The sequence below is a fragment of the Arachis stenosperma genome, chromosome 6 (assembly GCF_014773155.1).
Source record: "Arachis stenosperma cultivar V10309 chromosome 6, arast.V10309.gnm1.PFL2, whole genome shotgun sequence".
NCBI classification, from domain to species: domain Eukaryota; kingdom Viridiplantae; phylum Streptophyta; class Magnoliopsida; order Fabales; family Fabaceae; genus Arachis; species Arachis stenosperma.
Window position 1 is genome coordinate 145296214 of NC_080382.1, and position 25590 is coordinate 145321803.

General features: G+C 30.4%; 4 protein-coding genes across 6 annotated transcripts; 1 reads left to right on the forward strand and 3 right to left on the reverse strand.

The window, feature by feature from the left end:
* Window positions 1-4734: 4734 nt before the first annotated feature.
* On the reverse strand, window positions 4735-8166 carry LOC130932489 (protein BTR1-like). Its single transcript, XM_057861819.1, has 4 exons — window positions 7783-8166; window positions 5740-5978; window positions 5539-5645; window positions 4735-5254 (listed from the first exon to the last, which is right to left on the reverse strand). The coding sequence occupies exons 2-4, from the start codon at window positions 5806-5808 to the stop codon at window positions 5128-5130; spliced, it is 303 nt and encodes a 100-aa protein (XP_057717802.1). The 5' UTR covers window positions 5809-5978; window positions 7783-8166; the 3' UTR covers window positions 4735-5127.
* Window positions 8167-9416: 1250 nt separating this feature from the next.
* On the reverse strand, window positions 9417-11911 carry LOC130936816 (rust resistance kinase Lr10-like). The gene is made up of 2 exons (XM_057866973.1): window positions 11170-11911; window positions 9417-10720 (listed from the first exon to the last, which is right to left on the reverse strand). The coding sequence occupies exons 1-2, from the start codon at window positions 11900-11902 to the stop codon at window positions 9621-9623; spliced, it is 1833 nt and encodes a 610-aa protein (XP_057722956.1). The 5' UTR covers window positions 11903-11911; the 3' UTR covers window positions 9417-9620.
* A 179-nt stretch (window positions 11912-12090) lies between these two features.
* On the forward strand, window positions 12091-19201 carry LOC130936815 (rust resistance kinase Lr10-like). 2 transcript variants are annotated; one of them, XM_057866972.1, is made up of 5 exons: window positions 12101-12290; window positions 12375-12949; window positions 13849-13881; window positions 14636-14659; window positions 17620-19201. In XM_057866972.1, exons 1-5 carry the CDS (start codon window positions 12109-12111, stop codon window positions 18849-18851), a joined length of 2046 nt encoding a protein of 681 aa, XP_057722955.1. In that variant the 5' UTR covers window positions 12101-12108; the 3' UTR covers window positions 18852-19201. The 2 variants fall into 2 exon arrangements, with proteins under 2 accessions (XP_057722954.1, XP_057722955.1); XM_057866971.1 differs by having other exon boundaries at window positions 12091-12949.
* Window positions 19202-21323: 2122 nt separating this feature from the next.
* On the reverse strand, window positions 21324-25347 carry LOC130936025 (rust resistance kinase Lr10-like). 2 transcript variants are annotated; one of them, XM_057865996.1, is made up of 5 exons: window positions 25100-25230; window positions 24429-24992; window positions 23977-24009; window positions 22866-22889; window positions 21324-22650 (listed from the first exon to the last, which is right to left on the reverse strand). In XM_057865996.1, the coding sequence occupies exons 1-5, from the start codon at window positions 25125-25127 to the stop codon at window positions 21404-21406; spliced, it is 1896 nt and encodes a 631-aa protein (XP_057721979.1). In that variant the 5' UTR covers window positions 25128-25230; the 3' UTR covers window positions 21324-21403. The 2 variants fall into 2 exon arrangements, with proteins under 2 accessions (XP_057721979.1, XP_057721978.1); XM_057865995.1 differs by having other exon boundaries at window positions 24429-25347.
* Between the last annotated feature and the right edge of the window lie 243 nt (window positions 25348-25590).

Below are 25590 nucleotides of genomic sequence, written 5' to 3' on the forward strand. Positions count from 1 at the left end.
ATGATGCATTAGGCATTTATAAATTATAACTTTTATAAGTTCTGTGTCTTAGAATCGATTGCTAATTACTAATAAGTACATTAGTTATGTTTCTAACTTTTTATATTATACTATTGAGGTGTATTCTTTTTTTTCCTTGAAATAGTTTCCACAAAAGTATTTTTTAATAAATTTTTTGTTTTCAATTTAACGTTTATTAACTCAAACTATGAGTAAAAATAACTTATAATTTAAGAACCATTAAATTCAAAGACTTTGTATTTGCAATCAATTATATTAAAATTAGTGTTTACGGTGTAGTAATTAAATATTTGAAAAATCAATTATAATTAATTAATTTAAAAATTATTAAGTTGATGATTTTACAATAGAATTGTGTATGACAATTTTTTTTTAGTTTATTGAATAGTAAAATTTTGGATGACAATTGCAATTATATACGAGTTGATATAGAAATATTATACCTTGAGATAAGCAATAACAAAGTGTAATGTTAAATTTTTTATTTTTTATCTTTTTGTTGACAGTATTTGGTATGATTATATAAATATATATTCGACTATTATGACTTATATAGTGTATTTAATTTTTTGGTGACATTTTAGGCGTATACTAATACTATTTATTAATAATTTATTTTTTTTGACAAAAAAAAAAGCTCATACAAATATCACAGTTACTCTTTTATTAGCTGAAAAATAAGTTGCTATAAAATTAATCGGTTTCGCTACGTTATCAACAGTATATTTGTCAACTTCTGCCAACTCTTATTTATAATTATGTTTTATGGAAGTGTGTTAGTGGATGTGTCTAATAAAAATGTCTTTTTTTATAACCGTGTTTAATAGAAATGTCTTTATAGATATATTTTCTAGATGTATCTCTTTATATATGTATTTAAAATATATTAATTATTAGACACATCTACGAACACACTTCTATAAAACACAAATATAAATAAAAGTTGGTAGAAATTGGCAAATAATATGTTGATACCCTATACTTTTCCAAAATTAATAATTATGTTTTTTTTTCTCGTGTTTTTTCATTCATCAGGCTAAAGACTAATTTGTTATATATCTGATCGATTTGTCATTAGCCAATGAATTATTTTAAAAATAAGACAAAATTCGAATTTTTAATACTTACTTAAATAAATTAATAAATTAACAATTAAATCAACCAAATTGATTACTAACAATTATGTTGACTCTAAAGAGATGGATGTTTTTTTTTTTTTTTGGTCAAGAAAGAGATGGATGGTTGAGGCTGAGGTTTATGGCTAGCGGACCTAGCAAAAAGCCCATACACATATAACAACCCAAGAAAAGCGTACACATATAATAACCCAATAAAAACCATTTCATACACATATTTTGAAATACCAACTGAATAATGTGGCAGAAGCATTGCACCAATGGCCCATATATTTGCCTCATAATTGCTACATCCCAAGTTTGAATCCCAGTTGATTGTTATAATGTGGCAGAAGCATTGCACCAAAAGAGGACTACACCTACCAGAATCTGAGGCGCCAACGACGATGCTGGAACGCGACGGCCGGAACTGGAAGGCTGGAGGCGACGGCTGCAACTGGACGGCACAGCTGGAGGTGAGCACTGAGCACGACGTGAAGGTGACGGTGATGGCAGAGCTCGACGGAATGGAAGTGAAATCGCGGCGACACGACTTCAAACTCAGGGATAGGATGAATGGCGGAACGGAGGGATGGAAGAGGAGGAGAACCGCAGAAGTGAGGTGGCTCGCTGGGAGAAGATGAAGACGGCGGCGGATGGAGAAGAGGTGGACGGTGACGGGGAGTGAGAGCACCGGGAGGAGATTCTGGTTCTAAGAAAAAACTGAAGCGAAATTGGGAGAGGGAATTCATTCAATTAGGGATTTTTGGTTTTTTGTGTTTTTCATTTTTCCGTAACATCATGTCCTTCTACTAACTAAAATATACGGTTTAATTGTTTATATAAATATATATTAAAAATAAATTTAATAACATATATTTATAATAAAAATATTAGTGTTTGATTTTTATAGTTAATTTTAATGTATAAATATTTTTTTGTAATATACAAAATCAACTCCTAAAAAAATTTTAATTGAACAATTTAATTTTTAATAAATTTTAATTATTAAATCAGTTTTTAATCATTTATTTTGTTAGATACATGAATTTATGTAGATTTTTTTAGATATATAAATTTACACGTCAAACTTTAGTAAAAAAAATTATTCATCCAAATTTTTTTTTTCATTAAAGTTTATCTAAGTAGGCTCAATACCAACAAAAACCATTCTCATTAAAAGAGTATGATTACACGCGCAGCTTCTTCTTTCTTCACATGAGCGTCTTCTTTTTCGCTTTCTTCTTTTCACACTCGTTTACACATGGAGCGTCTTCGCTTTCTTCTTCGCGTTCCTCCTCCTCTTTCTTTTTCGCTTCCTTCTTCTTCGAGTATTTTCTCCTTATCGTCATTCTTTTGTTGTTGTTACTGCTATATTTTTCTTTTTCTCTCCATAGTGAAAAAGCAGTAGAAGGTAGGAAAGAAGAGTTTTGAATTGTGCAGAAATGAACTAAAATTATATTTAGAATGAACCGAAAATTAAATTTAGAATGTAAACTCATTTCAAAATAAGGACAGAACAAAATAATTAACTCAGAAATGAACCGAATTATATTCATAAATGAACCGAAATTATATTCAGAATAAATCGAAAATTAAATTCAAAATGTAAACTCTTTTCAAAACAAATACAGACTAAGTGCACCTTTATTTAAATACAGGACAAAACGAAATTATTTACAAATTGTGACACACAAACTCAATTCGAAACAAACATACAAACAAAAATTGAATCATGAACAAAAAATGAGAAAAGAAAAGAAAGAAGAGGAGGAGGAGGAGGAAGAGGTGGTGGTGGTGGTGGTGATAACGATAACGAAAGTGAAAAATAATAAAAAAGGAGGAGAAGAAAAAGAAGATGTAGCATCAGAGATTAAGAATAAGAAAAGAAGAATGCATGTGTGAATTTGAGTACGAGGAAAGAAGAAGAAGAGATAGGTATGCCTGAATTTGAAACAAGCGCGGAAAAGAAGAAGAAGCGCGTGGCTCTAAATCACTTCAATAAACTTATATGCTAAAATTGTTTGGATGTGAAAAATAATTCAAAAAATTAGACAAATCAATAGTGTTGTCGTTATTTAATAAAAATATATCAACCCTAAAAATTTTTAAAATCTATATATCCATCCCATCGTAAAATTGAGAAGAACTATCCGATGTACAAATTGATTTACTTAACAGAATAAAAGTTTGATAACTTATTTGACGATTAAAATTTATTAAAAACTAAAATATTCAACTAAATTTTTTAAGGACTAATTTAAGATATTATTTTTATTTTAAGCTTTAACACAAAATTGGTCGAATTTTGGCTGAGTTCGACAAATTATTTTTTGGTAATTTTTTTATTCAATACTGGTTTTAAAAATGGCAATTATATATCCTTGTGGTTCGAACGGTCTTGTTTATCGATTTTTGGCTCAATAGATTGATTTAAACTGATTTTTATAACCATGATAAATAGATATATAGAAAATTAGATTATTTTTAATAAATAAAAAATAAAAAATATCCTCTAAAATAACAATACTAGTAAAATAATAAAGTGATGCTTTAATCACTATTAAATTTATAACATTTATTATTTGTGAGTTTTAATATCTTAATTCAAAGATAATTAATGGTGTAATTTTTTTTTTAAATAACAATATAATTTTAGAGCAACCAAATCTCCAAAAAATAATTATGAAAATAATCTTTGTGTAGTTTTATGTTTTTGTTTTATTGCATTTGATCTGATAGTTTCCTTTTCTATATATTATGATAACTTGGTAGGCAGTAGTTTTAATTAAGAATTATGTGAAGATGCTTTTAATTATAGGTTATTCTGAATTTATTAGAAGAACATTTTGTTTCTCTTTATTTGTAAGAAGGGAGACTAAGGATAATCAACATCAATTCACTTGTGATATTGCTTCTTTAATTTGTTATAGATTAGTTATAAATAACTAAAGTTATGATCAAACAATATACGATAGTTTTATAATCCTGGTTGTCACTTGAAATAGGTATGTAGCTCAAAAAATGGTCTAACTATGAAATAGGTTCTCCATCTCACTAGACCAAAATAAATACTGACAGTAAAGATTAATTTTCAGAGAATGGTCAAAAAGAAAAATTCAGTCACTATTACTTAAATACTTCATACGAGGCATGAGCTGAGTTAGTTCTAGGTCGTTCTAAAATACAGTGATGATTATTGAAAAGTATATAAAGGACATAAAATGAGATCATTTTCGTAAATGCATATATGGTATCGTTATATGAAACAATTACAAGTATATATGAACTTGTGTTAGCTACTTGTACTGGTTAATATTATTTTACTGGTAGAGAATTTTAATTACTTCTAAGATGAGGCAGTAAGATGAGGTCATTTCAAAGCTTGATTGTGCATCTTCTGATGCAAAAGAAATGAATGAATTGATTTGGACTTGCTACTGATACTTTGTAACATTCTAATTCTGAGGCCACTGTACCATCTAATATAGGATTTTTGTTCAGAAAATTCACCATCCAAAATCTCTGGCTGGTCTTCTTATGATAATTTGACTTCTATTAATGCATTGAATCAGAATACCAATACTTCTCTAATATAAAGATCAGAAAAAAGTGCAATTTCAATTACAAGAAGTTACAATAAGAAAGAAAAAGAATAACTTTGTATAGATCAATATCAGCCAATACAATCAAAAACCATGAACATAAGTCTGAGCAAGGAGCATAGTTTTTCCCAGTCAATTGGCTTGGGTTAAAAGTAAAACTATTTTCATCAGTAACTTCATTGTTTTGGTCAAACAAATCTAGGCCTGAAAGATCTCGAGATAGCACCCTTTCAAGATCTTCATACTCAACTTGTGATGGCGATACTTCAGTTCTATCAACACTTGTAGGAAGGATATTAGAATTAGTATTTTCTTCTTCCTTTTCAAGTAAAGTCTGAGCATCACTAGAATTAGAAAACTGAACATGAGCAGAATCTAACTGTACATCACGTATTGAAGCATTTGTTATCATCAAGAGTTCCTGTCAGTGTCACTAGCCTATCATTCAGTCCGTAATAATTATTATCCTGAGGAGATATCTTAATTCCAGCCTGAGATTTTTCAATGAATGACCTGACCAAAGGCAAGAATTTATGCTATAAGCTTTCATCACCAATCATGTGTAATTTAAAAACAAAGAGAAAGGGTCCTACAATTAGGAATTCTCTCTTTTCTGACATAATTTAGGGGGAGCAAAAGGAAATAAAATTTGGAACATCAAAGAACCACATGAAATCACAATACACCCAGAATCATAAATTAAGACATAGTAGTATGATAGAATCAACAACTACTTTTATCTGTACATATTTCAAAAAATTGTAAATAGATAACTTAACGAGGAAAAGCAATAGTACCTAATGGTAGCACATCCCTTGCAAATTATACCACCACAAGAACCATTTGGAACAATGAGTCTCACTTTTGTTTTTGGCTCAACATCATTTTCATCCTCACTTTGAAGCTAATGACACAAGGTAAATAACTTTCAGGAAAAAAAAATTGTAATACATGTTTTCATTTTCTTCATTACCAATCAAATTGACATCATAAATTACCTCACTGAGCAACTTAGATAGAATAAATTCAACAGCTCTTAGGATTTCATTTATTCCACCAGATACCATGATAATCCTATCAGTAGTCCCATGAAAGAATTCATGGTTGTGTGATAACTGGATTCGTGCCCCAGATTGTGACTGAAAATCAGTGATGGTTGAACCACCCTTTCCAATAACAAAACCAACTGCAGAGTTTGATACAAGAAACCTAACATATGTTGGCTTCTCTGCAGAATCTGCAAGTGATCAACATAATGTCATATAATATTAAATAAATAAACAATTAAGACATTTACATATTTACAAATAAGAGTATAACTTTTGGATGCAACAAGACAGAATAACTATTGAACATAATTTTAAGCTTCAATTGACCAGATTCTATATATGAAACAACTTGCCTCATCTTATGAGGGAAAAAAAAAACAACAATTATTCCCTTCAACTACCACTATGTACAAAATTATTGCAAAAAATTCAAAACTACTTCCCACTTGTATAATGAGAATAATAAAAGGAAACCAAATCTTCAATCAACGTTAGCCAAATTAATAACAGCCAGGGCCAGAATATCCAGTTTATTAAAGAAAAAGTTGAGCTAAAAATAAATGAATAAACCCAGAAAATTTTCGAACACTTATGTTAAGGGTATACAATACTGCCTAGTAAAAATTAGTTCCAGTTGTGTGCTAAATCGGTAATGAGATGCCGAAAGTGGCCTAACTAGATTCAAACAAAAAGAGATCCAAATTTGACCAAAATGGAGTATATTTGGAAACCTTCATTAGCTCCCTCAAAATTTAAACTTAAATGAATGAAAACAAAATGAGCAAAGGAACAAAAAATAAATGAACAAACAAATAAATAAATAAGCTCTCCTAGTTTCTGCCATCAATAAAAGTTGGTAAGCAACAACATATTATCTTTTTATGCAATTGAATATAAGCATATCCACTGAAATCTAAAGACCAAAGTAGAGAAATAACAAATAAGTAAAATCCAAAATCACATCCACTCAAAAACTGTGAGAACATGTGATAATGACATTGAAGAAATATTAAACCAAATATAAGATTGATAATGACAATCAACAAATAATTAAATAGCAAGTATTTTCTTCTTTTATCGCTGTCTTAGTTCCTTAAAACTCTCTTGTTTGCTCATTAATTTTACAGTGATAAACTAAAAGTTATTAAGAGAGACAAAAATCTGTTTAGTCAAGAAGGTAAAAACAATACAAATTTAAGCTAGATAAGTAACAAGGATCAAATTCTTTGTAACATTACATGCATATTTAAACCAAATGCCTATTTCTGCTATTGACTACTAGGAAAGAGTTAAAACAGTATTATTAATTTGGTTTCAACTTTCAATAGGCATGCAGCTTTTCAATTTTCTTCTGAGTTTTATAAAAATGATTTGTAACATGCTCTATGAATTATAATTAGCCAAACTTCAAATATTTAGAGTTGTATTACTAATTATGATATAAATGAAACACTCGTATATGAAATAACATCAAATAGCGTGCTATGGTGAATCATAATAGATGCAGTGAAAAATCAAGAATCAAAAATCAAAGAACAGAATCAACTCAAGTACAGAACAGGAAAAAATAGAAGCATTAAAAAATCATAACAAAAATCAAGAATCAAGAATAGCAACCAAGAGAATACTAGAGAACTGTAGAAAATATGCCAACCAAGAATCAAGAAATTTAAAAAATCATAACTAAAATCAAGTACTACAATACTTAGTAGTTAAGTTACAGTGGTGATATCTCTCAGATGCATGTTAATAAAAAATAAAGAACACATAAAAAAACAACACAGCAACACACAAAACAGCACCACAGCAGAAGCTCATTCAAAAAAAATCACAACACACAAAAATAGCAACACAGCAGAACTAGAGCTCATTAGTAATCAAATAATCATTCAATAAAAAATTAAAACACAAAACATTCAAATATTCAGTAATCAAATAATCATTGAACATGGCATAAATAAAAAACGTAGAAGAAGTTAGCAGTGAACTGACCGTCCAAGTCTAAGGTTTTTTTCTTGGTTGGGCTTCTGCTCTCTGAACTCGAAAGAAGGAAACTGGAATGGAGATGGGTTTTTCTTCTGAGCAGTTTGAGAAGAGGGGGGCAGAATCGTGATGGAGACAGAGGCCAGGCGACGAACACAACTCAGAAGACGGTGGTGGGTTGGAAGAATCTGCGACGACCAGACGAAAAGTGTAGTTCAAATGCTTGAAGGAGAGGAAGACGAGTTGAAAGTGCCGCCAAATCCTTTTGAATCTGCAGCTGCGACTAGTTCAAGTGCAATTATTCCAGCAAGATTCTTGAATATGGAACTGGAAGTGATTCCAGAAGCAGACTAGTTTCATTCAAGATAATATATTATTTGGCATTTAACTTGCACTTGCTGTATGTTATTGGGGTGTTATTATAGATTATACTTCTGTACTATATAGTATAGGAAGCAAAAATTATTAAGGTTCATAAATAATTGATTGATTAATTTCTATCCTAAACTACACGTTAGGAAATGTTTGTCAATATGTTACAGAATTATCATTTTCTCCTTCTTTTTGTGTGGCTGCACCCTTTTCTTCAAATGCCTTAGTTAGTACGTCTCTTAAGTTCTTTATTGAAAATTCAGCACTTTCTTCAATTGATAAAATAAAAAAGCAATAAAGATTATTGAGGTTTATAAACAATTTCTCAAGTAATTTCTACCCCAAATTATGCATTACGAAATGCTTGTGAATATGACAATATGTGCCATAAATATGATGACTAAATATGATGACTAGTCGTTTGTGTTAACACGTTGATTAATAAATAAAAATCAGATTTTGTATGTCCCTGCGAGTATTTGACAAGTAAGCATTGAATAGTTACGCAATTATTCCAGCATTCATTATCCAAATTGAAAATTCTACTATTTTCAATTTTTTATTAAGAAGAGTGTTAGAGGTAAATATTTTTTGTGATTTATAATCATCAAATAGTTATTAATTATATTTTTAATGATGTAAGATTTTATCTAATAATATAAAATTATTCTTTTTTTTTACTAGTTACATATTGACTAACCTAAACTTTTTTTTCTATTAATTAAAAGATTAAAACAAGAGTAAGGATATTATTATATTCAGTGGGGCCTTATCGCTATCTACTTTAGCAGTTTAGCTAGCGTTGCAAAAGTTTTGGACAATTCTTTTTACCGTAAATTCAATTTTAGTTTTAAAACTTTAGGGGAAAAAAATTATCTGACGTAATTTAGTAAAGTTACAAATAAATTTACAAATAATTATTTTAGCTCATGTATAGCTGATTGTTTTAATCTGCTCAATAGGCTTAGAGTAGTATTTTTTTCACATGTAAAGAGAGAAAGTAATAATGAAACACATGAATTAGCAAAAATTTGTTCTAATTACCATTACCATATGAAACTTACTAGCATGTAAAATTACATATTTAATTTGTTAGTATTATTTGTGTTTCTCCTTCTCTGCTATTAATATTCAACTGCATGCATGCCACCAATCTCACCATAACATACAATTAACTTAAAATAATTTTCATAATTTATGTGATCAACAAATTTCACCCTTAAACTAGTGGGAACGAACATAAGTACATACCAGAAATAATTAGTCTCGCAAAATAAGTTTCAGATGTTGTGTTATAAATTATGTCTTGACAACCACAAGTACACATAACAAATATTTCAATGATTGATAACCTCATTATGTTTTTCCTATAATCAGATGTCTAAGAACAAATATATATACTACTGCAATTTATTTGATATACTAAATGATTCGTTACTTATAATCCAGTCCGAATAATATACTATTAAATAAAACTAGTCTGTTTCTGGGATTACTTCCAATTCCATATTCAAGAATCTTGCTGGAATAATTGCACTTGAACTAGTCGCAGCTGCAGATTCAAAAGGATTTGGCGGCACTTTCAACTTGCTTTCCTCTCCTTCAACAAGCATTTGAACTACACTTTTCATGGAGGGACGGTGCACCGGGTGCCACTGGATGCACCACAGTCCCACTATTGCAAGTTTCTTTGCAATTCTAAAATCTCCATCATCGTCGATAGGAATATATGTATCATCTCCTTCAAGCAAATTGTGTATCCAATTCGGATACAGAACTTGAAATGTTTCTTGACTGGCGTTTGTATTTTTTCTTCCTCCAACCATCTCAAGCAACAGCATCCCATAACTGTAGATATCGGATTTGTAAGATACGTTGCCGAAGTTTCTGGAGAAAACTTCTGGCGCCATGTATCCTAACGTTCCCCTCGCTGCAGTCATGGACACTGTACTTTGATTCTTGGAGCATAACTTAGCCAAACCGAAATCTGAAATTTTTGGAGTGAAACTTTCGTCCAGCAAGACATTGCGAGGATTAATGTCGAAATGCAGAATTCTTTGATCACAACCTTGATGAAGATATTCAATCCCTTTAGCTATGCCGAGAGCAATCTGATGCAACTTGTTCCATCCAAGGAAGGTTTCTTTGTCGGTGGACGGAGCGATGAAGCTCTGGAGATTACCATTGGGGAAGAAGTGATAAACTAAAGCGCGGTGGGATCCGTCGGCGCAGTAGCCAAGCAAGCGGACCACATTGACATGGTGGATTTTGGCCATTGTTCCCACTTCATTTATGAACTCCTTCCCATCTCCGTCTGTGTTATTGAGGATCTTTACAGCAACCAGAATTTGATTGGATAATTTACCTTTGTAGACAGCTCCATGAGCTCCTTCACCTAACTTGTCCTTAAACTGCTTAGTAATTCTCTTGATATCAGCATAAGAGAATCTGGTTGGGTTTAATGCCTCATAGTCCTTCAAAAAAGTTTCAACTCTTTGTTGATCTTCCCCTTTGTTTCTATAATAGCAATATATATAATACAAGGCAGCCAGTGTTGAGAACAGGAGAGCTGCACCTGCATGCCATTATAAACACATTGTTATTTGTCAGTCAACACATTTATTTTTAGCCATTCAAAACTATGCCACCAAAAAACTCACCTTATATCTATAGTTATAGTAATTACTTATTCTTATATAATTTTAGCAACTCTTAAAAAATATTATTAAAATTATAGTCATAATTTTTATTTTTATTTTTTAAACTAAAAAATATTATTTCAATTTTTACAATATTTATTTTAAATTAAAATATTCTTAAAATTATATAGACACTGTCATGGATATATCATATATATACCTACTAAAATCAATCATATTAGGTCCACAACAAAATGCTTAAACTTGTCTATCCAATGCAAATAGAATAACTTATTCTAGTAATAAGAAGAAAAAAGGATTTATCCAAAAGTCAATGTAAAAGCTGGCAAAATAATGGTGTTTAATCCAAGTTTAAGTTTGTGACCTGTAAGGGGTAAATAAATGGATTTATAGAGTTGAGTTCCCTTGTTGGATTCGTTGCAAGCAAGAAAGCATCCACTCTTAAAAGTTTTTGTTGACCACCCAAAGTATAATGATGGACTCCACTGTGTCCGATAGTTACATACGGAAATCGGCAAGACATGACGGGCCAATTTTGTGCAGAATATAAGGTTGGACTCGACGACATCGTCCTCATCAAAGGAATTGTAAATCAGGCAAGATGACAGATATTCTTCGTAGTAGATATCTCCGATGAGGATGTTTGCAGGCACAACTGAAGAGCAATCAAAGAAAGTACAGTTTGTTGGCTCTAGAGAATCATCATAACTATCGAAATCAAGTGAATGTTTAATATATCGGAAAGGATAAAATGATGAGTAGTTGAGTGTGAGAAAGAGTTCTGGAAGGCAGTTTTTGGGATCATAAATTTCTAAAGTTTGTGATGTGTAATTAATGTAACCGACGGAGAGTTTCACTGAAGAAGAAGAGCCAGGCAGCTCAAGAATATTGGTGTTGTTTTCTGAACAGTACACACGCACGGGACATGGAACTGGATCATCGTCACCATCCCCATCGTGATAGCAAATTCCTATGCTCAGATTCAAACTCACAAGCAGCAGCAGCAGCATTAATGCTGGCATGGTCGTTTGCGGCAAGCAAGCTAAGGGAGAAATTTTGTTTCTGCTGACACTTGACAGAATAACAAACTTTTTCATAGAAATCGCCAACAACACAATTATAAATCGTAGAAAAAACGGATGCAGGGGAGAAATTAGTATACGTAGTAAGACCAAATTGCTTTATTCCAAGTCAATGTTATACCACTATTGACTAATGTAAAGACAGTTTTGCCCTTACCACATGGTCTATACTCCAGGGTATTCAACAAATTTGTGTAGCATCTCTCACACATACATCAATCATGATGAGCAGACGAAAAGCCCTCTTCTGCTCATCACTACTCTTATTGCAACAAATTTTAACTTGCGCAGCGAATCAGAAGGGTAACGGAGAAGCATGTAGGCCTTCCTCTTGCGGCAAAATCAGCAACGTAAAACATCCTTTCCGGCTGAAGGATGATCCCGCAACCTGTGGGGATCCGAGGTATGAGTTGTCTTGTGAGAATAACAGGACGCTGTTATATCTTTTTCCCGGTAAAACTTACCAAGTTGAGGCAATAAACTACAGCAACTTCACGATCCGGCTTGTAGATCCCGGCATCTCAGAGAATGACTGTTCTACCCTTCCTCGCTATTCTTTATCCCGTTCCAATTTCAGTGACAGTTACGTACCCAACTTCCTGCTCTCCCAAGGCGTCAATGAACCATACGGAACCCTTCAAGATCGAGTTTTTGTTAATGGCTCGACAACGGAGGAAGTCGGAATAAGAGTATTCGAGCACGTGATTTTCTTGAACTGCAGCAATCCGATCAAGGACGATCCACGATTCGTGGACACTGCCCCTTGCATTGAAAAAGGTAATCATCATGTTTATGCTGTCGTTGGAGGATTGAAGGCGGTTGAATTAAGAGATGATTGCCGTGTGAAGATGGTTGCTGCCTCATCCTTTCTTGCTCCCGCACAGCGAAACTTGTCATACAGTGAAATTCATAGGAGGCTCAGCTACGGGTTTGATCTTTCTTGGATGCTGGGCGGTGCTTGTGCATCTACTTGTGGGAAGCTCAATTATTGCTCATTCAACGAAACCGCTCAACGACTCATTTGCACGGAAGGCTGTGGCAGTCCAACGGGAGTCCAATGCAGTAAGTTTTATATTTTTGGCGAAAACTCAAATTCAGTTGGTTTAACGTGAAGTTGATAACTCACAGTCGTTGGATAAAAATTTAGTCAAAATCAGTTAAATCATTTGACAACTTTATCAATTTCATATATAAATTATGTTATCCTCGTTAAATAAAGCTGATTAAAATTTTATTTTTATTCACTTAATTAATCTTTTTTATAAAAATTTAGTTATTTTAAATAGAAAATTATACATCAAATAAAAAGTATCTCATGTTCTCATTTGTTAAAAATAGAAGATAAATAGTATATATACTTATTGGGAACCTTCTTCCTACTTCTATTTTTGTTTTCCATAAGTAAATGACTATGTTCAAAGAAAAAAGGTTGAATTTCGAAATAGAAATATAAAGACAATAAATAAAGAATTCTGTTTATATAAAAGTTTGTCTTAAATATAAACTTTTTTGTATTTTTTTAGAACAGAAATATTTACAAAAAATAAAAATTAGTCTCAGTAAGAATAAGTTCAAAATTACTTTATTTTATATTTATTAATTATTTTTAAAATAAATACATAATATCAGATGTAATAAATATGTAATCTTAAATATTATATGCATAAAATTATAAATATTAAGTTAAATAAGATAATTTTAGATTCTTTCTAAAAATATCCATTTTTATTTTTTTATGATGTATTTATTAGCTTATAAAAATTATTAGGTTTATTAATACTTTGTATTATATGTTTGTATCTTCATTAGAAATCCTACATTGAAAGGTTTAGAGAGTAATTTTGTAACTTAAAAGGTTTATGTAAATCCTAGCTCATTTTTCTCTTTTTGAATTTAATATTATTTTTGCATTTATGCTATCTTCAAAATTAGGGAGTTAATATATTTCTACTGTGATTTAGGAAAAATTTCAAAGCTCCAAATCATTGGAAAAGGTATGAATTTTTATCCCTTCCGGTGTTGTTTTAATTTTTTAGGCTTTTTTTTTACGAGAGTGTTAGGTAAATAATGACTATTTTGAACAACATGAACAACCACCAATTAAATAAAAACACACTACACTTTTAAATTATTTACCTAAATCTTAATATTAAAATAATTATCCGTACACTTAGTAAAATGAACATCTAATATATCTATTATTCACATTGTTTAATATTTTTATTGTCTATTTATAGTTTTCCTTTTTTAAAAGGCCCATAAGTCAGATTGGGTTGCATAAAAATAAGAAAAAAAGTCCATAAATCATACATAAATAGAACTATATTCGTCAAATTGTCTTCACCTGCCAATGAGCCTTAACTCACCTGGCATACTCTCCCTCCCCTTTCCCACCTCAAAGATTTAGGGTTTAAACCCTAAAGATTGTAATTGAAGAAAGATGTGGTAAAAGTGCGAGGAGTATGTGAGTGTTGTGTACCTAGAATTGGGAGTTATCCAATTCATTGAGGTACTTAAGATTGGAGATTGTCTAATTCACTTACTTGTCAAGAAAATTAGCTTAGGTATTCAACTCTAAGCATTACGAAGATTAGAACTCAAACATAAAATAATACAAATTAATAAACTGTTGCTTATTAGTTTTCACTTCATAAAAGTTATTTGCTATTTGTTATTATTTTCTTTTACATTAATGGAAGTATATTATCTTTATCATGTGTCTAATTTTTTACTGACTATTTTCTACAGATTTTGCATATGGAATTTTGAAAGGTAAATCTCATTCTTTAACTTATATATTTATTTTTTATGAGTGATAAAATAGTAAATTTTCATTCATCAAAAGTATAAGAGACAGTAAATTCAATATTATAATAATATACTATAAAAGTATCTATATGCTATTGATAATATGTGGATATACTATACTGTATATAGATATAGATACTATAAATTTATTTAATTTAATTTATCGACGTGGGACATATAACTCAAAAGTCAAAACACAATAATCTCTCCGATTTGTTAACAGATATTTTTTTTAAGGGTCTTTTGTTTTTCAGAAGATTTTTTTAAGGTTGAAGCTAAGCCACATGTACGAGCACAAAACCATATTGCCAAGTATCCAAATTAAATTTTAAAAACTCATTCCAACACTGGAAACCTGCTAGTTGATTGACAAACCATCTGCTCAATCTGCTGCTACTTTATTTGAGTAGTAGTATAATTTTGAAAGATCTCATGTAGTTTCATATGATTAGATTTTGTCATGTTATGATGTGTAACTTATCAATTATCATCATTTACCTTTTCTTTCTACTTTTAATTAGTGTTAGATCAGATTGGTTTTTTTGAAAAAAATTTATTTAATTTTAAACCTATTTAAATATATCTTTTAAAAAAATATTTGTATTAAAAAATTAAATTACTTAATTTTTTAAAAGCTAATCATATCTTACTTTAAAAAAAAAGATGTTTGTAATATTTAATTTTTTTTTAAATTTATCCAAATATAAAATAATTTTTATTTATTAAAAAGAGATTTTTTAAAAAAGATAAAGAAAATAAATATTTAAAAGCCAATAAAATCTGACTCTTACTTGGATATGAAAGCTGAAATTTTGATGAGAAATTAAGAATATTTTTAATTTACAATATTTAATTACAAGAAGTTTACACAACCTTGTTCTTTTTAACTAAATATGTGATAAAGATATCTTTTAAATTTTGTCTAAATTATATTATATGTATACAAAAATTAATCACTAATACTTGGCTACGACATATAAAAAATAAAAAATACTATGTATTTGATATTTTATAAAAAAAATATATTATACAACTAAATAAGTTTGATTATTTGTTTACTGTATGTTTCATTATTCATTCACTATAACAGAAGGTTTGATAATTTGTATGGTTGACTATCTATTTGAAAAAAAAATAATTAATATTAATAAATATATACAAAAATATAATAACTTATTTGATATTTAATTTTTAGTGTGCATAAAATATTTTTATATAACTAAACGCATACAGTTCTAAATATAAAAATAAAATTATTTCGCTATCTATATCTATTTTTGTGTCTCTGCATGTATGCACTACCGAGACATGCAAAATTAAGGGCAATTTTTTTAAATAAATAAAATAAAAATCAATTTTATCTAATTATACATTTTTAAAAATAATATTAAGATATAAATGTATTTTTTACGAATTTATAGAAACTGCTGCTAGCAGTAACAAATTATGTGTATTGGATGTTGAACGTAAATCGCTAGAGATAATAATGATTTACTCAAATGTGTTATCAATGTCCAAGTGCCTAATTTTAAAAATATCTAATATATCAAGAGCTTTTAATTTGAAATGGGTGCTTCCTTGTGGTAACGCTCAAGTTTTCATGAATCAAATATTTACGCTTCTATTTGGAATAACGCCCCTCATTTTGAGCGCTAACAATGTCTATTTTAAAAAGAAGGTAAGCTCGCAGGTGTAATTACTCTTGGTTGGCGCCCTTTGAGTAGGGCGTTATCAACGCCAAACTTTCTTTAATTCACGCTATTAACGTGCATATAAACTTCATAAATTAACGTTAGTGCTTGCATGCTTAAGGCCTTATGCATGCATTATTAGTGAATTAATGATTAAAGTATGCATGCATATGTTATTAATTAATAATGAAATGCAAAAAACATGCATACACTAACGTTAATTCATGAAGCTTATATGCATGTTAATGGCGTGAATCAAAGAATGAAGCATGCATGTTGAAGGCGTTGTTAACGCCACTCAATGAAGCATGCAAAGAAAGTTTGACGTTGGTAACGCCCAACTCAAAGGGCGCCATCCAAGAATAATGCCTGCGAGTCTACCTTCTTTCTAAAATGGACGTTGTTAACGTCTAAAATGAGAGGCGTTATTCCAAGTAGAAGCGTGAATATTTGATTCATGAGAGAAACTTGAGCGTTACCACAATGAAAGATCCATTTCAAATTGGAAGCCCTTCACATACTAGACACTTTTGGAGTTAAGCACTTGGGTATTGATAGCACATTCAACGTAAATCACTATTGTCTCCAGTGATTTACGTTCAACATCAAACACACATAAATCGTTATTTCCTGTAGCAGTTTATGCCCAAACAACGTTCTACAAAAACTGCTGCTGGTTCATCTCCCAATGTACGTAAATCGCGGCTGCCAGTAGCGGTTTACGTTCTCTTTTAATCTGCTACTGTCAATAGCGATTTCTATAGATTCATAAAAAAATATATTTGCGTCTTCATTTTCAAAAATGGGTAATCAGATAAAATTGATGTATATTTTATTTATTTAAAAAATTGCCCTTAAAACATATCCTATGACGTTAACAATTTTGAAACAAATACACCCAATAGTAAGTTTTACACATTCTTTTACAAAAATTTGAAATATATATTCAATTTAATTTAAATTAAACAAACTTGAAAATTGTTTCTCAAAATTAGAAAACATGAATAATTAAAAAATTAATATAATAAAATGGTTAGATATAAAGGCTATTTAAAGACTAAATCATCCTTGGATGAATAACATTACTGTTAGCAATATAGTCCTTAGCCAAAAAAACAAACGTTCATTTTGTATTGGTTAGGACATGGCTATAAATAACTTGTTTCACGAAAATTATATATATATATATATATATATATATATATATATATATATATATATATATTTATACAGGATTTCGCAAAGTGGTAGGCAAAGATACTGGTGAAAATTTCTCTAAAATGGATGTGTTAGCTGTTATTAAGATAGGAGTATTCACAGGAAGATTTCTAGTGCCTTACATACTCGTCAAACACACATTGGGTGTCATATTTTTTTCTGCACTTCTCATCTACACATTCCGAAGAAGACATATATCAATTTATGGGAACATTGAAGATTTTTTGCAAGGAAACACCTTCGTGCCAATAAGATATTCATATAAAGAGATAAAGAAGATGACAAGAAATTTTAAGGAAAAGTTGGGAGAAGGAGGATTTGGTACAGTGTACAAAGGAAAGTTAATAAGCGGGCCTTTTGTAGCCGTAAAAATGTTAGGTAAAGCCAAGGGTAACGGGCAAGATTTCATTAGCGAAGTCGCTACAATTGGCAGAATACATCATGCCAATGTGGTGAGGCTGATTGGTTTTAATGTCGAGAGATCAAAACATGCTCTGGTATATGAATTCATGCCGAATGGTTCTTTGGATAAATATATCTTCTCTAAAGAGGATAGAATATCTTTAACATATCAGAAGATGTTTGAGATAGCTCTAGGAGTAGCTCGTGGTATGGCTTATCTACATGAAGGTTGTGATATGCAGATTTTGCATTTTGATATCAAGCCTCACAACATTCTTCTTGATGAGAATTTCATTCCTAAGGTCTCTGACTTTGGTCTCGCAAAACTATATCCTCTTGATAATAGTATTGTAACTTTGACTGCAGCAAGAGGAACAATTGGTTACATGGCTCCTGAACTGTTCTACCAAAATATTGGAGCAGTATCTTACAAGGCTGATGTCTATAGTTTTGGAATGCTTTTGATGGAAATAGCAAGCCAAAGAAGAAATTCGAATCCACATGCAGAGCATTCAAGTCAATTTTATTTTCCATTTTGGATATATGATCAGTTGGCTGCTGAGGAAAATGATGAGATTGAGATGGAAACTTTGATGGATGAAGAAAGGAGTGAGTTAGCAAAAAAGATGTTTATAATTGCGTTGTGGTGCATACAACTGAAGCCAAGTGATCGTCCCTCAATGAGTAAAGTAGTGGAAATGTTAGAAGGAGATGTTGCAAGTATTGAAATGCCTCCAAAACCTTCATATTGTCCAAATGATGTGATTCAAAGAGATTCTGAAGTTGACTCATCAGGAGTAGATGCTTCAAATAATTCTTATGTGTCTTCAAGTTTTGAGTTTTGAGGAGGAAAGTACATCCAATTCCTTGTTAAAGTTTTCTGCTTGAAGACCAACATGGTTTACTTCTTTACAATCTTGTTTCTTAGTTATTAAGTAAAATTTATAATGAAAATTCAGTTGAAGTCGAATTCACTGTAAAGTTGATACTTCAGAGCCGTCATCAACTTCACGTTAAATCGATTGCAATTTATAATGAAGTTGTACGTGTGTACGTATGTCTATTTGTTTAGCCAACATTATTCATTAATCAAAATTGTAAATCCAATATAATTATCATACATAGAGCAATAAAGAGAACAAACCAAACTTGCTTACAATTATAACCAATGAAGATTATCCAACAAAAGAAACTATTCCAGCTCGAGACATTTTTACCGAAGTTGGGTTTCCAATTATATATTGTAAGCCTTTGTTTACTAAAACCAGTTGAATGACAATCTGATCATTTTGAATTAAATAAAATCTTTAGAGTTTTATTAGGCTTTAACTTTTTACCCAATTCTCAACTTTTTAGTGCTGTTACTTGATCATATTATTATGATCATATCTTAGAATATGGTTTAATTTTCTATATACATTTAATTTTGAAAGATGACTTTAATTTAGATGTATTCATAATTTATTTTATGTGTACTTATATAATTTAAATGTATTGTGAAAATTTAATATAATGTCCTTATATTCATAACACATTCAAAAATAAATAAGTCTATCCCGATCAAACCTGAGCATATAATTTATTTTTAAATAAGTTTGTCTTAAATATAATGTCTTTCTAGATTAACTCTTATGTGTACTTATATATTTTATATTTTAATATATATTATCCATGATTGATTATTTGATTTTGTGACTTATTTTATGTGTGGTTGTATAATTATACATATTTGTTCTTTTTCTTTATTGTATAGTTCCATTCTAGTCTTTTGCGATCCCTTACTCTCATAGGTATAAGCCACCGTCAATAAAACCTGAGCACTTTTTTCCTAAGGTAATATAAAAACTAAAAAGGAATAAAAATTAAGGTTCATAAATAATTTATTAATTAATTTCTATCCTAAACTACTCGTTGTCAATATGTTATAGAATTATCATTTTCTTCCTCTTTTTGTGTGACAATACGTGCCATAAATATGATGACTAGTTGTTTGTGATTAACAGTTTAACACGTTGATTAATAAATAAAAATCAGATTTTGTATGCCTAGCGAGTATTTGACAAGTAAACATTGAATAGTTATGCAATTCCAGACTGACAATATCAATATCAATATCATCAAGAAATAAATGGCCTGTAATGAAGGAAAGATCCGTGTCAAAATTGGAATAGCAGTAGGTACTAAGCAAGATTTGTGAATTGAAAGAAAGCAACATATAATAAGTGACATGTAAAACGTTGTAAAAAAAAAATATAAAATTTAGCAACATATAATATGTGTCATACTGATGCATAGAGCTTGCAATAAATTAGATCCGATAACGTAGATCTTCCAGCGTTTGCAAGCTAAGGCTTGCTGCAACGGTCAAGACTTTTTTTTTTCCCCTAAATTTAAACCTTAACTAAACACATCAATCCGTAGTGGGAACGAACATAAGTACATACCAGAAATAATAAGTCTCGCAAAATAAGTTTCAAATGTTGTATTATAAATCATGTCTTGACAACCACAAGTACACATAACAAATATTTCAATGATTGATAACTTCATTATGTTTTTCCTATAATCAGATGTCTAAGAACAAATTAAATATATATACTACTGCAATTTATTTGATATACTAAATGATTCGTTACTTATAATCCAATCCAAATATATCTATAAATCAGAATTTAATCAAATGAAATAAAACGTGTTTGATCAATTATGTACAATATCAGCCATAACTAAATCATTTTGATAATGTGGCGAGACAATTACCAAAAGATCAGGTCAACAAAGCAATAATCATTTTATAGCGTGATACTTTATGTAAAAAAAAAAAAAAAAAAAAAAAACTTAATAAAAAATACATTATTATTCATTCTAAATATATACTACTCTTAATTTTTTATGTATTCTTACTTATTTTAATGTTAAAATACATTTATAGGTACTCATCATTATCAGTTCTCTTAAAACTGACATATATTTCATCCATCTCAAACTAAGACTGAGTTTAACCCTAACTAGACTAGACGAGTTATACACCACACAAGACTCTCTGTGCAGGAATACTAAATATTTCATTTTGTTTGCACTTCAGTTAACACCTTGCGGGAGAACATATCACTCTTCTAAAGAAAGGGGCATTAATTAATAACATTTTTCTAAACAAAGGTTATATACTTATATTTAACTTATTTTATCAAAATAACAATATTAATACGCACATGCTCACAACGAAGTGATCAAATTATCATTCAATTGGTTTTAATAAACAAAAGCGTGCCGCACATAATATAAATAAAAACAGTGTAGAAAAATATCACCTCTGCTTTGTTATACTTGTCCTTTTACTTAATAAGAAACTAGATTGCAAAAAAGCAAATCCCTTTGGTCATCAACCAGAAAACACTCACATACGATTGGTTGTAATTTCCTCCTCATCAAAACCTGAAGAGTTATTTAAAGTATTTACTCCTGAATTAATCTCAGAATCCCTGTGAATCATATCATTTGGATAATATGAAGGCCTTGGAGGCATTTCAATGCTTGCAACATTCCCTTCTAACATTTTCACCACTTTATTCATTGAAGGACGATCACTTGGCTTCAATTGTATACACCACAGTGCAGTTATGAACATCTTTTTTGCTACTTCACTCGTTTCTTCATGCATCAAAGTTTCCATCTCTATCTCATCATTTTTCCGAGCCAATTGATCGTATATCCAAAATGGAAAGTAGAATTGGCTCGAATGCTCTGCATTTGGATTTGAGTTTCTTCTTTGACTTGCCATTTCCATCAAAAGCATTCCAAAACTATAGACATCAGCCTTATAAGATACTGCTCCAATATTTTTGTAGAACAATTCTGGAGCCATGTAACCAATTGTTCCTCTTACTGCTGTCAAAGTTACAATACTGTTATCAAGAGGATTAAGCTTTGCAAGACCAAAATCTGACACTTTAGGAATGAAGTTTTCGTCAAGAAGAATGTTATGAGGCTTGATATCAAAATGCAAAATTTGCATGTCACAACCTTCGTGCAGATAAGCTATACCACGAGCCACACCAAGAGATATTTCAAAAAGTTTCTGGTAAGTCAATAATACACTATCCACTTTGGAGAAGATAAACTTATCTAGAGAACCATTCGGCATAAATTCATATACAAGAGCGCGTTTCGAACCCTCGACACAGAATCCAATCAACCTCACTACATTGGCATGATGTATTCTACCAATTGTAGCAACTTCACTGATGAATTCTTGGCCATTTCCCTTTGCTTTACCTAACATTTTTATGGCTACAAAGGGACCACTTATTAACCGTCCTTTGTAGACTGAGCCGAATCCTCCTTCTCCCAACTTTTCCTTAAAACCTGATGTCATCTTCTTTATTTCTTTATATGAATACCTTATTGGCATGAGGGTATTTTTTTGTAGAAAACCTTCAATATTCTCATAGATTGATATATGTCTTTTTTGATATGTGTAGATCAACAGTGCAAAGAAAAACATAACACCTAATGCATATTTGACCATCATGTATGGCACTAGAAACCGTCCGATGAATGCACCTACCTTAATAGCAGCTACTACATTTTTTTTTCCAGAAATTTTTTCTCCGGTATCTCTGACAATCACTTTGTTGTAAAATCCTATGTAAATACAAAAATATAGACCAATTTAAACGGTAATGCCACAGAAATAATAAACAAAATTATTTAATTTAATTTAACATATATAATTTTATGCACATAACATTAATAAGAACATATTTATTACCGGCTCGCTTTTATCCCAAGAGAATATTATTGTATGGGAAAATAAAATCGTCCAACTCTAAATAATACGCTACGGAATGACATTTTACCTGTCAAAAATCCATATGCAAAATCTGTAGAAAACAATCAGTGAAAATTCATTAGAAACATGGTAAAGACAGTAAACTACCGTTAGTTGAAGCAAAATAGTAACAACTACTTCTTTGAAGTAATAAGCAACAGTATATTATATTGCTTTGTATTATGTCATGTTTAAGGTCTAAATTCCTTATTGCTTCGTATTTATAATTATATCCATTTAAGCTATATTTTCTTAAATCTAGATGAGCTAATTGAGATATAACGAACATATATATAAGTAATTATGTAAGAGCGGATTAATGTTGAAGCGGTAGGTCAATAATTATTTTCCATGTATGATATTACAGATTTAAGTCAATACCAGAAATTTACTAAAATTAATATATATGATAAAATGTTAAAAAATAGGTATAAGTTATATTTTCAAATTTGAGGTATTGAGCGGGCAAAAGTAGGTATAAGTTATTATTTTAATATTTTATTTAAAATACAGAGTATATAATCGATAGATTTAAGGAGTAATACTACGTGTAAAATAGAAAAGTATTCAATAACATACAATATATAAATATTATAAATGAAAAAATTCGTGTACTTATTTTCATATGGAGTCGATATTTAAAAATTATTAAATAATAATTTAGTCGAATTTATTAAATTATTTAACAATTTTTAAATATTAACTTTATATAAATACAACTGTTAATTGTATATAAATTTTTGCAGTTACAAGTACACAGATATAACATCTATCCCATAAGAAGTAGTATAAATACAGTTGTTTCAAACTAAAATACAGTTGTTTCAAACTAAAAAGTAAAAAAAAAAAAAACAGACATTTTAATATATGAAATATAACATTTTTTGCATAAAATATACAGACTTTTCAATAGTGTTCAAAATAGTTATATTTTTCTGTTGTATGTAGAACAAATATAATCCTTTCCTTTTTGGTCTTTGATTATAGTCCTATACTCCTAGTCTCCTATTCATAAATTTGATTCATGGACTTTACCCTCTTTGTATGCCGATCAACTCGCCTTATTATGAGTTTTTCAGAAAAAACAAATGACAGAAAAAAAAAAGAGAACAATTCTATGTAAGAGATAAAATTCATACCCTCTGCAATGATTTGGAGCTTTGACACGTCACCTAAATCACAATAAAAATGTATTAGCCGGCAATGGTAGTTGAACACACACAAATTTCTTTGTTAAACAAACAAACATTATTTTCTTTTCACTAGAATACAATATATGGTTGGAATAAAAGTAACATTTTAATTTGCGGAGGAAATGAAAACATATATTGAGATTTTCCAGTCTTGGCCTGACCTTTGGCTCTAATGTGATTAGGTTATACTCTTTTTTTTTAAGTTTAATTTTAATATTATAAAACGTTTTACACAATTCTACAATTATATTTATTTTTTTAATGACAATTTACGCTTGGATACAAAAAATGATTATTTTTGCTGATGTAATTAGATACACGTGTAATATTTTACATTGAGTGTATCAAATTTTTTTTTTTTTTTTATGGAAATAATGTTTAGAGTTTAATTTTCTTACGGCATTCATTGAACGTTATTGGAGTGAAACAGCGATCCGCTCGGCAAGTGATGAGATTTGGAGAGGTTTCGTTGAAGAAGCAAGAACTCAGCTGGCCACAGGCAGACGAACAAGCACCGCCGATCATCCAAGAAAGATGAAATCCGTAACTGAGTTTTCTATGAATTTCAGCGTATGACAAGTTTTGGTAGATGAAGAATGAATCCTCCCACGATCTCGGTGGAACAAGAAAGGATGAGGCAGCAACCATCTTCACACGGCACTCATCTCTTAATTCACCCACGTCCATGTCTCCAAGAACAGCATAAACATTGCCTCCTTCTTTAACGCAAGGAGCAGCATCCACGAATCGTGGATCATCCCTGATCGGATAGCTGCAGTTCAAAAAGATCACGTTCTCGAACATTCTTACTACATCATAATGAGTTCGTTCTTGAATAGTTCCATATGGTTCACTGTATTTGGGGATATCCATGTAGCCATAGCTGTCACTGAAATTTCTAGCGGACAAAAAATATCGGGGAAGGGTGGAGCAGTCATTCCCTGAGTCTGAGATGGCGGGATCTACAAGCCGGATTGTGAAGTTATTGTAGTTTATTGCCTGCACATGGTAGCTTATACCAGGGAAAAGATATAACAGCGTCCTGTTATTCTCACAAGACAACTCGTACCTGGAATCCCCACAGCTTGCGGGATCATCCTTGAGCCGGAAAGGATGTTTTATGTTGGTGATTTTGCCGCAAGAGGAAGGCCTACATGCTCCTCCATTGCAACAAGTTTGAAAGAGCAACTTTAAGAGTAGTAGTGAACACCACAAGCCTTTCCCTCTGCTCATCTAGGAATGCCTAAATCAAAACGGAAATCTACTTTGTTGAACACTGTGATGGATTATTTTGTAATAAACAAGACTCCATTAAAGTTTAACTTTAACTGAAGAGAAATGTTAATTACATTAGAATTTATTATTTTTGGACGTTACTTAAAAGCTGCATTTATTTGTTTAGAAAGACAGACCATTGAAAGAGGGATATAAAGACATAAAATTATATTTGACAGATAAGGTATGGATAGAGATATTATATTTAAAGATATTGAATTAGTGTATTTTATGTCTATTATAACAAGATATAAAAATACTAACAAGTGACGTAACTTATTTTTT

What these genes read in the sequence shown, in the direction of transcription:
- LOC130932489 (XM_057861819.1), bottom strand. Translation starts at nt 5,808, where the DNA reads ATGGTATCTGGTGGAATAAATGAAATCCTAAGAGCTGTTGAATTTATT. An exon ending in TATCTAAGTTGCTCAGTGAG is followed by an intron (nt 5,646 to 5,739) that starts GTAATTTATGAT and finishes TTGTGTCATTAG; the next exon opens with CTTCAAAGTGAGGATGAAAA. An exon ending in AAGGGATGTGCTACCATTAG is followed by an intron (nt 5,255 to 5,538) that starts GTACTATTGCTT and finishes GCCTTTGGTCAG; the next exon opens with GTCATTCATTGAAAAATCTC.
- LOC130936816 (XM_057866973.1), bottom strand. Translation starts at nt 11,902, where the DNA reads ATGAAAAAGTTTGTTATTCTGTCAAGTGTCAGCAGAAACAAAATTTCT. An exon ending in CATTTATTTACCCCTTACAG is followed by an intron (nt 10,721 to 11,169) that starts GTCACAAACTTA and finishes AATGGCATGCAG; the next exon opens with GTGCAGCTCTCCTGTTCTCA.
- LOC130936815 (XM_057866971.1), top strand. Translation starts at nt 12,109, where the DNA reads ATGATGAGCAGACGAAAAGCCCTCTTCTGCTCATCACTACTCTTATTG. An exon ending in GCTCCAAATCATTGGAAAAG is followed by an intron (nt 13,882 to 14,635) that starts GTATGAATTTTT and finishes TATTTTCTACAG; the next exon opens with ATTTTGCATATGGAATTTTG. An exon ending in TGCATATGGAATTTTGAAAG is followed by an intron (nt 14,660 to 17,619) that starts GTAAATCTCATT and finishes ATATTTATACAG; the next exon opens with GATTTCGCAAAGTGGTAGGC.
- LOC130936025 (XM_057865995.1), bottom strand. Translation starts at nt 25,263, where the DNA reads ATGAGCAGAGGGAAAGGCTTGTGGTGTTCACTACTACTCTTAAAGTTG. An exon ending in GCTCCAAATCATTGCAGAGG is followed by an intron (nt 22,890 to 23,976) that starts GTATGAATTTTA and finishes TGTTTTCTACAG; the next exon opens with ATTTTGCATATGGATTTTTG. An exon ending in TGCATATGGATTTTTGACAG is followed by an intron (nt 22,651 to 22,865) that starts GTAAAATGTCAT and finishes GTATTTACATAG; the next exon opens with GATTTTACAACAAAGTGATT.